General features: G+C 44.2%; 1 protein-coding gene across 1 annotated transcript in view; it reads left to right on the forward strand.

The window, feature by feature from the left end:
• uvrag (UV radiation resistance associated gene) overlaps nt 1–14,490 on the forward strand; it is an 84,337-nt gene that overhangs the window by 33,970 nt on the left and 35,877 nt on the right. Inside the window, exon 13 of the mRNA XM_056443074.1 lies at nt 12,643–12,718. Within this exon, the coding sequence (XP_056299049.1) occupies nt 12,643–12,718 (76 nt within the window). The remainder of the gene's footprint in view (nt 1–12,642; nt 12,719–14,490) is intronic.

A 14,490-nucleotide genomic window follows, 5' to 3' on the forward strand; every position in this document is an offset into this window, starting at 1 on the left:
ACTTAGACAGTTTTCCAAATACGGTAACTTCTGTTCATCGGTTGGAAAAAGCCAAAATGGTGACTGCTAAATGGTCGAACTTAAGGCTTAAAAAATGCAGACGTCGACTTCTTATCCACGGTTTATGGTTGTACCGTGCCGACCACCAATCTACCATAGCAACACACTGACTATGGCCGAGTCCCTCATGCATTCTCACTTCAAAACATCTGAACTATTCCTCAATGAGAGCAGATGGCCTCTTGAGGCTGAGGTCATGCTATAGCTCTCTCTCAGCCTCGTGTTCAGGTGAAGCAATACTAAACAATACAAATTAGCACTTTTATACAATCCTGAAGTGTTTTATTCCACTGAAGACCAAGTGTGATGGGCCATAATCCTGACTCATTGCTGCTGTTGGGTTGAATCTGTTAGCAGTGAGTCAACAAACAAGTTATTTGTTTTCACAAAATATGTAAAAAGGTTATTGTGGAAAATTGGCAGTTTATACCAACATGTAAAGGACTTTAACAGACTATGGCAGCACCCAGTGATTTTGGCAGCCACGGTAGTTTTATTGTTGTATATAGTGAGAAACACAAAATCAGGGCTCGACGGAAAGGGTTGCCAGGTTGCCATTGCCGACTATTTTGAGCAATTGGCAACCAATTCTTGGCAAATTCAAGGCACTTAACAAGTTGTTGTTCAAAACGTGTTCCAAGTTCACAGATCCTCCCTCCCATGATTTTTAATCTTTACTTGCTCATTGAGCGAAAATATGTTTAATGTTCGCCTAGTAGCCTTTTCTTCAAACAATTCTCCTAATTAAATAATTAATTATACTTTTGATTTTGTCGTAAATCCGTCTGCCTGTGTGTTCCTCATCCATCCCGTCAGTTGGCAGTTCAGAGTGAACATGTCTTCACTGGCACTCTATCGAACACTTGCATCGTTGTGTTTGTTGCAGAAACCTCGCTGTGCTCACAGGAAAGTCTCGATAGAAACAAAGCCTGTGCAATCATTTGAATGCTCAGTGGAAAATAAAATAAAGGTTGTAAAATGGAACGGCATTAATCAGACATCTCAGCTTGTACTCTGCAACAGTCAAGGTTAAAACAACACTCGAAGTGTGTTACTGTTTATAACACTGTTCATAATACAGTACATATGTTGAAACCTAGAGTAAATGCTGAATGTTAATTTCCTTTCATCATCAGCGCTACACGATCCCACCGCTCTTAAATTGATTACATTTCAAGTAATCTATCAAAGCATGAGAGCAACATCAAATAACTCTGTGCTGCCAGATCTCAAAGACCTGAGTTATTGTAGTCAATACATTGCCAGCCTTTTTATTCTGTTATTCTTCTTGAGGCCATGTATTTAAGATTAAAACGGATCATTAACTCAGTTATTTAATACAGTACGTCTGAAAATGGCTGAAGTGTGTGTCTGCCTGGCATACTCTGTCAGCATTGAAAGCCTCGCGTGACGTCAGCGAGCGTCCGGTCGAGAGACATCTTCGTCATGACACTCTGGATGTGGCAGTCCAGTGTGTCGGTGAGTCGATGCTACAACTCCTCAAGACCCGAGCCATGCTCCGGCGTCTCGTGAGCACAGACTGTATTTAAGAAGTGGACGTAATCGTCGTGACATCACCCATTGCATTAAAAAAAAGAGAAGCGTTTTGAAGAGTTGAGTTTGGCATTTTTTTTGCCGTCTTGTATGACGGTTGTCGTGAGCCACTCCTGCGCTCTGACACCTCTTCCACACACACACCTTCAAACAGTGGCAGCGGCCAATGCTCAACAAAAGGCCCTAATTTAGAAATGTGTCCCCCCTCCCTTCATCCTCGTTATCTCCGGTGTGCTGCGTCCATGCTATAGTGATCTACGAATGCAGGTCAGTTCATGACCAGGTTTACACTGGAATCCGATGTGAGCCACATTTAAAAAATATTGTGAACCACAAGACAAAAAAAATAAAAACTTGTAAAAGTGTGAACATGCTCTAAAAGAGCGGTGTGACCTGATACAGTGCCTGTGTCCATCTATACATGGATTTATCTTGTCCCGTCCAGAGTCTGCAGTAACCATCGCTTCCTCTGCAGAACACAAGAGGGACTGTTTGTCATCTCACTCCAGTAGCCGGTGTTCCACTCGCTGCTGGTATTCTGTCTTCAAGCAAAAACAGATTCCAAGGAGTGCGGCGGGGCTTTTGCGTTCTTGGTCTCATTTGCCACATTTGCTGTTTTATCTTACTCGGGTGTTCAGAGAATCTATAAAGAAGCTCAGCTGGGACTGTAAATCAGTCACACCCAGCGGCGGTCCTCTTTGCCTCCTGCCTTCCCAGCATTATTTTTTTCGTAGCGAGAACTATTCAGGTTTGATAACACGATGTTGCCGTGGAGAGTGGCAAATAATAAACAGAGAATGAAACCTCTCCAGGGCCTTTGTTGGGGTTTTGAATTCTACAGACGCTGCAATTACAGCGACAGCCAGTGCGATTTTAAATTATTATTTGTGTTTGTTATGATTTCGTAGCTATGCATCAAGTCGGGATAAAAATAAAAATAAAGAAGTGTTATGATGATTGCACGCTCGGGACACAATTGCTCAAGTATGAACCACCATACGTGCATATTGACATTCCACACGTGCAAGACCACCTTAGATGAGTGTGAGCGGGGGAGTGATGGGATGAAGATGATGCAGTGTTACTATAACCGCTGTGGGTGAATATAGAGTTGGAGGGAGATAGGTTCAAAGAGTCATGCTCCCTGTTAGCTCTTCCATTATTCCCAATATTCTGCTTTACTGCCCGTGGCCTTGATGTCAGCAAAATATGTCAGTCCTTTTTTGTCATGTAAAGACATTTCACACATGTTCTAAATCTACGAGTTGTGAATCTGAACAAATAGGAGCACTTTGGGATCACCTGCCGGGTTTTTCTGGTGCGACTTGGGTTCGTTTGAAACCTGGCTCATTCCAGTAAATTATTTAAATGAATAGGAGAAGAGAAGCAGGCCACATAGCGACGTTAAGTCAGGTCGTTATAACAGGACTGCAGGAGGCCTCGCCATCCCTTTGTTTCCGTTCTCGCTCGTTCTCTCTCAATGCTGTAGTGTGTAGCTGCTCGTGGAGTAGCATGGTGGACGGGAAAGTGCCCTCACACGACGGTTCTTATATGGTTCCTTCCTCATATAAAAACGTGAATGAAAACAGCTTCTCCCAGCTCCTGTGTTTACAGCACCTCCATTGTGTTCTACTTTCGGTCCCAAAACCACTGACTTCTTATCCTGAGGGAGACACACGTGTATGACGTGTAAATCAGCACTGACACGTCCACATCCACATGTGTCGCACTGAAAAGACAAACAGCCGGGAGAAAGTGTGTGAGAAAAAGGAGAGCCGTTATCAGGCAGCGCGGTGATGGAGCGCCCGTCTCCTCTGTGTGGGTGATTATGTCACGGCAACAGCCGGAGGGGCTCACTGGGAGGCACATTCCTGGTCCTGCCATGCAGGATATTTACACCCAGCAAACGAAAAATAAACTCACCGGCTGCATGGCTGTCGAACAGACGCGACAGTCCCGCTTCGCTCTGAGGTGTCTCTGAGTGGGGCCGAACGCTCTAACAAACTTTCACCCCCCCCCCCCCCATCACATGTTTATGACCCCTGAGGTCCCGGCGGGCTGCAGACACACACCAAAATGATGTGTGGGGAGACGGAAAGCAACTAGCCGAGCTCTAAAAGTGTACAAAAAAAGAGGTGATTAAAGTGTCGGAAAGAGGCAGCCAGCGGTGATAAGTGAGGTGGCTCGGGATCGGTTCGTCAGAGCGTGGTGGGATTAGCAAGCAGTCGGTCAATTATAATGCCGTGCACATAGGAACTGTACGCCGTCCATGCATCCTTAAAGTAGGGCTCAGCATTCCCCTCTTCTCTGGCTCGACTGCAGCGCCAGGTGTGGATCCAGATTTCGGTAGCTGTTACAATCCGACATGAAATCCCTCATGTTGATTTCTCAGAGCCCTGAATATAGTTGAGCAAGAATCCTTACACCAAGTATGGCTGCCTTCTTTCATGCAGTCTGATATTTTTGACCCAGGAAAAGACGTCAAGGCATGTGTTGATCGGAACTGAGTTCCCCTCCAGAGTTTCAAAGTAAGGTATGGCCTGGAATGTATGATTTGGTCTATTCTGGATCTCACACACACACACACACACACACACACACACACACACACACACACACACACACACACACCTCCAGTCCGAGAAGTTCTCTGGACTCTTAACGACATGTTGCGCCCACATTTAGTCCCGTGGAGAGCCTGGTTCCAGTGTTTCTGATTGTTATGGGGGGAGAACGAGGGAGATGCGATCCAGATGTCCAGTGTCTGATTGAGACCAGAGCCCGGCCATTAAAAAGCAAGCGCTGCCTCATATATTCGTTTGCCCCAAAATATTGAGTCACATCAGGTTGTTATTTTTTGTTTTGCTGTGCTTTATCACGTTTTCAGGAAAAGAAGGACCAAGTGGGATTAACACATCACTGCTTGGTTCAAATGCAAAATAAACTGTTGGTAGAGGCAGTGGATGTGAATGCTAGGGGAGGGGGGGGGGCTTAAGACGAGAGGAACCTGTGAGCTCCAAGCAAAGGGGGTATTGTTCCAGCGCTTCAGCGGTTTCATGTCTCTTAACATGGACCATGTGCACAGGAGGAGAGGGCGCTCCCTGAACAACCGGCAACGGAGAGAAAGGGGAAAGCACGTCCCAGAGGAAGGCCTGCACACGCACAGAAGTCAAGTTTGGCAATCACTGAAGGGGATTAATTAGCTGTAGGAAACGCCAGCGGTGGTAATATTGAGAAATAAGCAAACAAAAAATAAACAGCCCAGTGTTGCCAACTCTTTGACATTGGAAGCAGCAGCACCGGCTCAATCGAGCACGGAAGTCGCCACGTCGGCAACATTACCCTTCAGGCCTCCCCCCAAAGCCACTCCCCCAAACGATGATTATGAACCATAGACTGTATATAAGAAGTGGACGTCGTTGTTGTGATTAATTTGTCGTCTGCGGTTTGGAGTTTGGCATTTTACCGTTGCCATCTTGGTTTTGTGCAGTCATTGAATGGAAGTGACTTTAGTCTAGAGACTGAAGCCATAAACTAATGTTTACAATGTTTACTGAGGGAATGAATCAAGAGGGAAGTAGATGATGGCCAATTAGAGAGAAGGCCAGTTAATCTGCATTGGCTTCACTCTTCAGAACTGGAGGTTGCCACATGATAATGAAAGGATTGGACGGGCTTATTAAAGTTCTGCCACAGATACAGCATTCTTTGTATCCTTTTCTTTGATTAATTAATTGCTCACTGGATGTTAGAAGAGTTTCAACAAATGTGTTGAAGACATTTACCAACCTTCGATTAAAAGGGTGAGTTCACCCAAATGACTCAGGCAGGTTCTCCATCTCACCGCGAGTATGTATCGAGCCATGCAGACAGATTAGATTTTCATCTCCAGAGGTTTGAAGACATCCGTCTGGGCATTTCGGCTCCCAAGCCAATGGTGTACGATGCCGGTCAATGGGATTACATTGATCAATGTCTTTGAATGTTGATGGTTTTGCCTTATTCTGTCCTCCAAGACGGACTCATTTCATTTTGCTCCAACTGGAATTCAAGTCACCCGTTGCAAAATGAATATTAAGTTTAATATCTGATGAGAATCATTTGATGTTGAACTGTTGTTCTATAAGAGACGGCACATTGTCTGGCATGATGAAATAACTCATTGTTCAAGCCGTGTGATGAGCACATGGTGGTGCTTCAACTGCATAGTTACTGTGTGCTTCATGGAAGAGATGAAAGACGTGATCAACTTGGGAGCCAGCGAGTTTGAATCAAATTCCAGCGAATTCTTCATTACTTAGGTCTGTATGTCAACTACAAAGGCACCCTGGGACTGCACTGACTGTTTACTTGTCTTCTGAGGGTTTCTGCCAAATCACTCAAGGACAATAACATAAATACTATGTTTATGATAGTGCTGAGAAGAAGCTCTGAGGAGGCTCTTCTAGGTTGACAGGTTGATCTCCTTCATCTCGGAGCCCTGCTGTTGCGCAGCATATCTGAGCAATGTCCATACTTCATTAAAAAGATAACTAGAAGCATCTGCGCTGAATGGCTTTCTGAACGATGCTGAGCATTTCTAATAACAGTATATTCTTGTTTGTGGGTTGAGGGGAAAACATGAACGTACCTGTCAGTTTTCTTTCCTCAGTATTGGCTCTTCTTTTTTTTTAGCCCATGCCCAGATATATCAAAAACTATAAAATGGATCGGCATAGAGGCATTCATAGTACCCTGAGGATGAACCCTTGCTGACCCCTGACCTTTCACCCAGCGCCACCTTAAGGTTGATGTTTGAGGTTTTACGTCAAACGTTCCTACATCCACGGGTTGGATTGCCATTAATATTAATGTCCACCTGAATTTTCATGATTTTAGTGTTCTTCTGACTTCATATATCAGGTCGGAATTTAAATATCTCAAATGCGTTGGTTTATGACCAAAACATGCAGAATAAGGACTTTCCCATCAGCCTCAGCTGCTGTTTCAAAATCCCATTTTGGATTAAATATTGTGGTGTCGCAGACTTTAGAAAACAACTGTTTGTTGCAGATCCCTGGAACAACCATTCCATAATGCCATAAATGTATTATTCCCTCTAATATCTAAAAACGTATCACAATTGCTATTATAATTATCATTATCATTCATACACTCTGTCATATTCATTGAATGTATTTTAACTCTAAACATCTATTGCATCTGTCCATCCTACAAATTTGTAATTTGTGAAATTGGGCTATACAAATAAACTGAATTGAATTGAATTGAATTATGAGCATGCCTGTGGTATTTGGCTCAAAGCACTGCTGTGCTGAGGTACAATCCCTCAGAGCAGCTTGCACGACTGTGGACTCTCGTTTGTAGCGTAGCTATGAAAATTGGTGTTGACCCGAAACAGCCGTGGGGTCGGAATATTAATCCGAAATCTGTTTAATGATCTTTTGATTCATAACCAGTTAGCATTTCATGTTTTTCCTTCTCTTTTTTTTAAAGATTGCGTTTGGGGATAAAGTGATGGTCCGCTAAGTTTTTGGAGAGAGAGAATGCTATGTTCTGTCTCAGTTCTGGTCAGATTGAGCTCCCTCTCGGATGGGATTTAAAACAATGGAAGAAAGAATATATTAAAATGTGAGCCCCGGGGTCAGCAGACCCCTGGATATTCTTAAGAGCTGTGATGAAAACCCAGATTGACAGAGCGAACAACCGCCACATCGCTCAGGGGGCGCTTTAATGTCGCAGGCCAAGATGGCGAAATGGTTATAGCGGGGTCCTAAGTGCAGCCGCGGTCATTAAAACAGCATTCACTGACAGATGCTCAGTGTAATCATTTCTCAGATATTGAAAATTACAGCTCACTGTGATTTATATAGTAACCACTGCCATTAGAGCCTTGACAGTTGCAAGGCAGGTGTTTTTTTTCTTCTAAAAAACAGGCCCAGATGATTCATGGTCCCATGCTGTTTGAAATTGCCCATTAAAGACATTTGCGTCCACACACACACACACACACACACACACACACACACACACACACACACACACCATTAAAATAGTGGCTGTACGTACTGGCCAAGCCTCGCAACATGTGAGCCAGAACTGTTGTTTTGCACGTTCGGAGTATTAATTAGGATGTCTAAACAGGCAGGCCACCACATGTGGCGACCCCAGCCTGTGTATACATTACTGCAGGTCAGCCGGTCGCGAGGAGTTCTCCCACCGTTTTCCTCGTGAACCACGGTGAAGCTGAGCACGACCACCCACCTGCATAGCTGTGTCCTCCTACATTTAATACAGTGGACCCAAGAGGAAAGAGACGGGAGTCCATGTTTCAATATACATGCTCTCCATAGTTTTCCCTTCCTGCCCTTGTGACCTTCTCTCATAGACTACTTTAACAGGACTGCCTGTGGAGACGATGGTCATTTTAACTATTAAAAACCAGACCAAGGAACAGAGCTTAGGTGGATTCCATTTCTGGCTCCCACATTGTGGTGAAACTCCAGACACCAATGTCGGCTTTTACACGACTTGTATACCGAGCTTTAACTGGAGTATTTGTGCCGCAGTAACCTCAGCGCTTCTCTTTGCTCAAACAGCCGACAAATGTGGCCGCTTTTTAACCAGAGCGTGTAAAAGGTGCCCGGTGCTGCTGACACCGGCGAAGAGGCCCGCCGGGGCCCAGTGCACGGAGACGGTGGAGACACTGGTGGTGGTGGAGCTCCGGGATGAAAGACGTAACAGTCAGCCTGCTATTAAGAGATCCCTCAAATCAAAAAAGAAATGGACAGGAAGAAAGAGCAAAGGACTTCCTCTCACTCATCCCTGTAGCGATGTGTTTATTGGTTGTATCCTCCCTTTTACAAGAGTCCTTGCTTTTATATTTTAAAGCTGCCTGTGTCTAGACCTCTGCCCACACCGGGGCGCACGTATGCTCGCTCATAAAGACGGGGGACTTTCCTGCGAGATGCAGCTTTTCTCTTTCTCCACACTTATTAATTCCATATTTATTGTATCTGCGCTCACAGCCAGCACTCGCACATCCCGTGATGAGATTGCTCTGGAGGAGAAGATGAGGGCTTTTTAAATGTTTAGTTTTTTTTTTATTCGAGTGGTTTACTTGTGCTCTCGCTGTCATTTCCTTTCTTCTTCCTCTTCTTCTTTTCTTTCTTTTTTTCTCCCAGTGCACACAGAGTTGAATATTAGCTAAACGAAAGCACATTTCATGTTTCAGCAATGGAGCGGTGTGTTGATTATGGCGCCTGTCATATTCGGTTTGCTGTGTTAGTTTCACGGACACGACCCTTCAACAGAGCCGCCGCCGAGGGGAGCAGCGGAGGGATGTGCCGACGGAAGAAACGGCCTGATTGAGGGAAGTGAGGAAATCTGAGGAGGAGCTGCTGAGATAAAGATGATTGCATTTGATTTATATGTACAACAGAATTAAACAACCAACAGAACAAGGTGAAAGAGGCGAAAGTAAGCATGAGCTCATTTGGAAACGACAGAAAATCAATTGGTGCCTCGACCCGTGCTTCTCCTCCAGCCCGCCTGTGGATCTCTCTGGTTTGTGTCTGTTTATTCTGGACCCTCGGTCCTGATGGAGGGATGGGGGTACTGGTTTTGACTGGCATTCTCCTCCAGGAACTGTAATTTATTTCATCCTGTTTAGTGTGCAGGACCGCTTCAGTTTATGCTGCCGCCACTGGCTGAGTGATTGAAAATGGCGTCTCCTCTTCCTCTGCTGCTCCTTACTTCTCCCCGGGACAGAAACGCCACTGACTTCTTCTTCTACTGCTGCAGCAGAAAAAATATCAGTGATGTATCCATCCGACCCGACGGTGAGAGCCGACTCGGATTGAATCTAAAAAAGAAAAAGTTACTTTTTGACATCAAAAAGTCTTTCTGGGTGCTCTTTGTTTATTTCATGTGACTTTGTATTCTGACTTTTTGTTTGTTGTATGTTGGATCTTCATCTTTTTTGCTTATTTTGAGTGCATTCTTTTCCTCTTTTGTCCTTTTTATTTTTCTGGTCATATTAGATCATATATAAAATAATAATGTGCCGGCTAAGTGAATCACACACTGCTTTGGCGCCTCCTCCCTTCCCCTCCATCCTCAGACTTCCTCCCCACCCCACTGGTATGTAATAATATATTTGACATTGCTGGACGTCCCCGGGAGGAATTCCTGGTGTTTGGTGAACCGGAGTCTCTCCAGTGTGATTTCAGACACAGTGGACAGCGGCCATTAATCACTCTGCCGTGACTGTGTGTGTGTGTGTGTGCGTGCGTGTGTTGGACAGGGTGCTGTTTTCCTATTCGAGAGTGTTCATCAGTAAACAAGTCCTATCTGCTCGTGTTGAAGCGATAGTTGAATGCCAGAGGCACACGGGGAATGCCTGTTTTGTTGTTCTTCCTCTCTCTGTTAGTTATTTCCCGGTGCTGAGATATGGCCTCCGGCATGATGCTTTCTCCGTGGGGGCCCCCCCATGGCCGCGCATTGGGATGTGGAGGGCCAGAAAGTGTCTGGCAGTGTTGCCCCAGAGGCTACAGCGCCTCACACCTTACTCCCCGAGAAGCAGCATCCTGTCGGAATTCATTCTGGGGCTAGCACGACCTCCATCTGTTACGGGTTTACTTCTTTCACGTCCCCGGGTTGCAGCGCAATGTGTGAGCGCCGGTGTTTACAGTACGCGCCAGCTCAGAATGTTGCCTGCACACAAACCGAAGAAATGGAACCAAAGCCCTCGTGTGAGTTCATGTTCCCGAGGCCCGACGCTCTCGCAGCTGACATGCTGAAACGTGGGTTTTATCAGAGATCCGGGAGCATCGAGATCGGAGTCTCCAATCTGGCCTTCGAAACGTCACGGTCACATCTGAATCAATACATCAAGTGTTGCAGTTAGCGGGATCTCAGTTGACAGTCCAGTGAAGTGGCAGCCCTGAGGAGAATACAGCAGAAAACACACTTCCTATCGCCTCGAGCACTTGCAGATCATAGTTAGGGGGAAGATGGGGGGGGGGGGGGGCATATATGCAGTCGCAAAGGATTAACTTAAGACCATGACCCAGTCACCAGAGGGCACATGCAGAGAGGAGGCATGCTGGATGGATACACACACACACACACACACACACACAGAGTATGTGTATAGCATTCAGCACATACTGTACAGAACACACACGTCTGCTGCTCCTGGCAGCGCTGTCATGTAACGACAGAGGCTCATGTCTTGTGAATTGGTCACACTTATATTTGCCTCTAAGGTTATCGCTTTGTTAATAATCCTGTGGATGTGTCACAGTTCAGAATTTGCTTTGAGACGGCCATTGAAGAGCCTCAAACCCTCCTTCAGTTTTGTTATAATCAATAATGTCTGTGTTTAAGTAGCCAATCGGAAATGAAAGCGCTGTCCTATAAACACTGACACTCGGCCAGTTGATTACTTGCATGAAGACACTTATTTATTTCAAGTTAAATATGCTAAATAAGCATTTACTTGCATAACTATTTTTGACATATTTGAGTCAAAGGTTTTTAGAGTGAGGTTTTGATATCTCTTTATAACTCCAGAAATCCGAAAGCAATGTCAACAGCAATACAAAAAATCCAGTTTCTCCATTTCATAGGAATTAAATTTTTTAAATCAGGCTATAAATGATATAGCACGGCATCAGACAACAACACAAGCTGCATTAGTTCGTTTTCAGATGGAACGGCTTTGCAATAACATTTCCTCAGCTCATCGTTCTCCTTTCACGTGGCCTTCTAGCATTAAAAACTGCTGTAACATTGAAAAGCAACAGCTGTTTATGTGACTAACTGTGTGGATGCTGCAGCTCTATGTACTGTGTATATTAATGTCGGTATGTATGTACCTGGCCTTGGTAACATCTTGCGTGTCTTGTTGGATTTTTATTTATCTTTTGTTCCTACAAACCCCAGATGTTAATTACATGAGCGAAGGAGCAAATCCTCTAAATAGAAGGTTTTTATTCCACTCCTTAAAAAGCACTTTGTCAAAGTTTGGGTGAGAGGTTAAATGTGGGATTAGCTTTAGGCTATTCTGAAGTGTGTGTGTGTGTGTGTGTGTGTGTGTGTGTGTGTGTGTGTGTGTGTGTGTGTGTGTGTGTGTGTGTGTGTGTGTGTGTGTGTGTGTGTGTGTGTGTGTGTGTGTGTGTGTGTGTGTGTGTGTGTGTGTGTGTGTGTGTGTGTGTGTGTGTGTGTGTGTGTGTGTGTGTGTGTGTGTGTGTGTGTGTGTGTGTGTGTGTGTGTGTGTGTGTGTGTGTGTGTCAGTTCATGGAGCTGAGTCTCTGTATCCTCCTCCGTGGGAGATCAGCAGACATAAGCACATAATGACAGGAAGGGATGAGTCCAGTCTTAAGTCTGTGATAGCAAAGATAGTTTTCCATCCCCACATGTCAGCGTATTCCCCTCTCTACCTAAACACAGCAAGAAGGATGGGGACGTCTTTGTGAGCTCAGACATCTGACTGGCACCGACGGGACTTTCCCACTATGCTGAAAGGGAGAAGTTCTTCTTTGTTCTCAGAGGGAGATGGATGGGCCACTCAGACGCCTCCGCTCCTGTTTGATATTTCTGTTTAATAAGGTACGGAGGTTGTGTCTGTGGGTTGGGGATCATAGACCCAGACCCGGTTTCATCGGCCTGCGGCAAGTGTTACCCAATGTAAGTGCCGCTGGCTACACGGACGGCCACTCTCAATGATAGGAAAGAATTCAATGCCTGTTGCGAAAGCCAAAAAGCAACAGTCGTTCGAGTCTCTCAAAGTAAGATTAATAATCAATTGACCCTTTTAATCCCAGCACCCTTTATTGACATTTTCACATGCATAGAGCCACAATATGATATACAGTATGGATTCAATGTTGCTGTAAGCTCGACTGGGCTCAGTTGGCCTACCAGTGTCTTAACACTGATGGCTGATGTTTGTAATGGATCAAGTGGAATAAATCCTCTGTTCCTGTGTAACGCGTGTTTGTCTTCTTCTCCTATCTCCACCAGATTCCATTTGTACCCCAGAGGAGAGCGCTTTCATTTTGAATACGGTGTCTACTTGCTCAACAAGAACATCGCCCAGGTATGAACAGACGCCAAGTGCACACATTTGTTTTGGAATGTGCGCTTGTGAGTAATTTTCCGCCAGCAGGATGTGTATGTGGGAACAACTAAAAATACTAAAAGTGTTAGTCCATAAGGATTGAACAACATATATATATATGTATGTATGTATGTGTGTATGTATGTATATATGTATTTATGTATGCATACATACATACATACATTAGTCCAGTAGTTTTGGATTCATGTAAAAATATTGTCTTTGGAGGTAGTTAACGAATGTTAGCATGCAAGCAACACCATTGTACCGGTCTAGCATTGGTATAGTACCAATGCTGATGCTAGACCGGTTGAGAACATGTTGGCATGAAGCTCAAAGAGAACCACTGTGTTCCATAGATCCTCACAGAGTGGAGTTAATAGGTTTTGGGATCCATTCATTGTTTGTCTTGGTCTTTTTGTGGGATTTGGATCAGATCAAATTAAACATCACAACGTAAGCTACGATAATCAGTTAGCCATTTTAAAATGCTCCAAACACAACTCACACAATAATAAAAGTAGGAACTCAAGTGTCATATTCATAATTAACAGTGAGTCAGCTCACTGTCCAGTTTTCTGGCCTAGCGACCCGTCGCTACTTCCTGGCCCGAAAAATCTTAAAGGCAGAAACCAAGAGGATTCAACACGGATTCCAGACATAGTTTTAAAAATCCTCTAAACCAAACCATCACGGAAATCCAAGCAAAAGTACACAGCAACACAAACCGCTTCATCACTTTACGCTCCGCAAATTCTGCTTACCCTTTGACGTTGAGATGAAGAAAAGGAATTTTCCCGGCAAATCTAGACTGATAAATGTTCTTCAGATCCCCGGTGTCCTACACAAATCACTCTTGACACAGAGGGCCGTTCTGATTGGTGTAAGGAAGTTACTTTCAGCGTATCAGATTCCAAGGTTTCACACATGACGACGCCTATATGTATTTTATTGGCTCACCTTGCTGTCAATCTTGTTCAGGTGTGAACACATCAATTCTATTGGCTCTAATGATTCCAGAGAGGTGTCGTTTATTTGAATCAACCAATCTTTGACAGATAGTGCCGTGCGTAATCCACATGTGGCAGCCACTTGGTGCAGCACGACGAGCCACAGCTCACAGACACCAAGTTTTCTCTAACTTTTGCGGTGGATATTTGACTGGTCTATTTAGTTCATCTTGAGAGATGTCTGGACGACGACCCACAAAATAATAAAAATATATGTTTTTATTATATATATACTTTTTTTAAATGCTGTATTTCCATGTATTGAACCCCATTGGTAATATAAAAGTGAAGTATATAGTCTGGTACATGAGAAAACTCAAATCACACAGATAGTGTCCAAAGGCCCATTTTGGTGACCTCGCCTAAACTGTCTTTACTAACCAGGTTGTAATTTCAAAGTTAAACTTTGCAGAGATACTCTTCAAATATTGTGCTAGGATGCTGAGGAAGTTTAAACCTTTCAGCTGCATCATTCCAAAGAGATAATCATAATAATAATAAGTGCTTTTTACCAGGCAAACCTGTAACTTTCTTAATGTGTGCTGTGTGCCATCTTCATTTAATCTTAACCAGTAACATATAGGCTGATATTTACACATCTGGAGTATTCTAGTGTTTACTTTTATAAAAATAATATTCAAATAGCCCTTGTAGTAGAGAAGATACACTCTTTTTAGTTTGGGTATGTTTTTTCCGAGCAGAAGCCTAAAAAGAAGCTGGTGTTAAGGAGCAGATAGTCTC

Source organism: Pseudoliparis swirei, chromosome 3 (genome assembly GCF_029220125.1).
Source record: "Pseudoliparis swirei isolate HS2019 ecotype Mariana Trench chromosome 3, NWPU_hadal_v1, whole genome shotgun sequence".
NCBI classification, from domain to species: domain Eukaryota; kingdom Metazoa; phylum Chordata; class Actinopteri; order Perciformes; family Liparidae; genus Pseudoliparis; species Pseudoliparis swirei.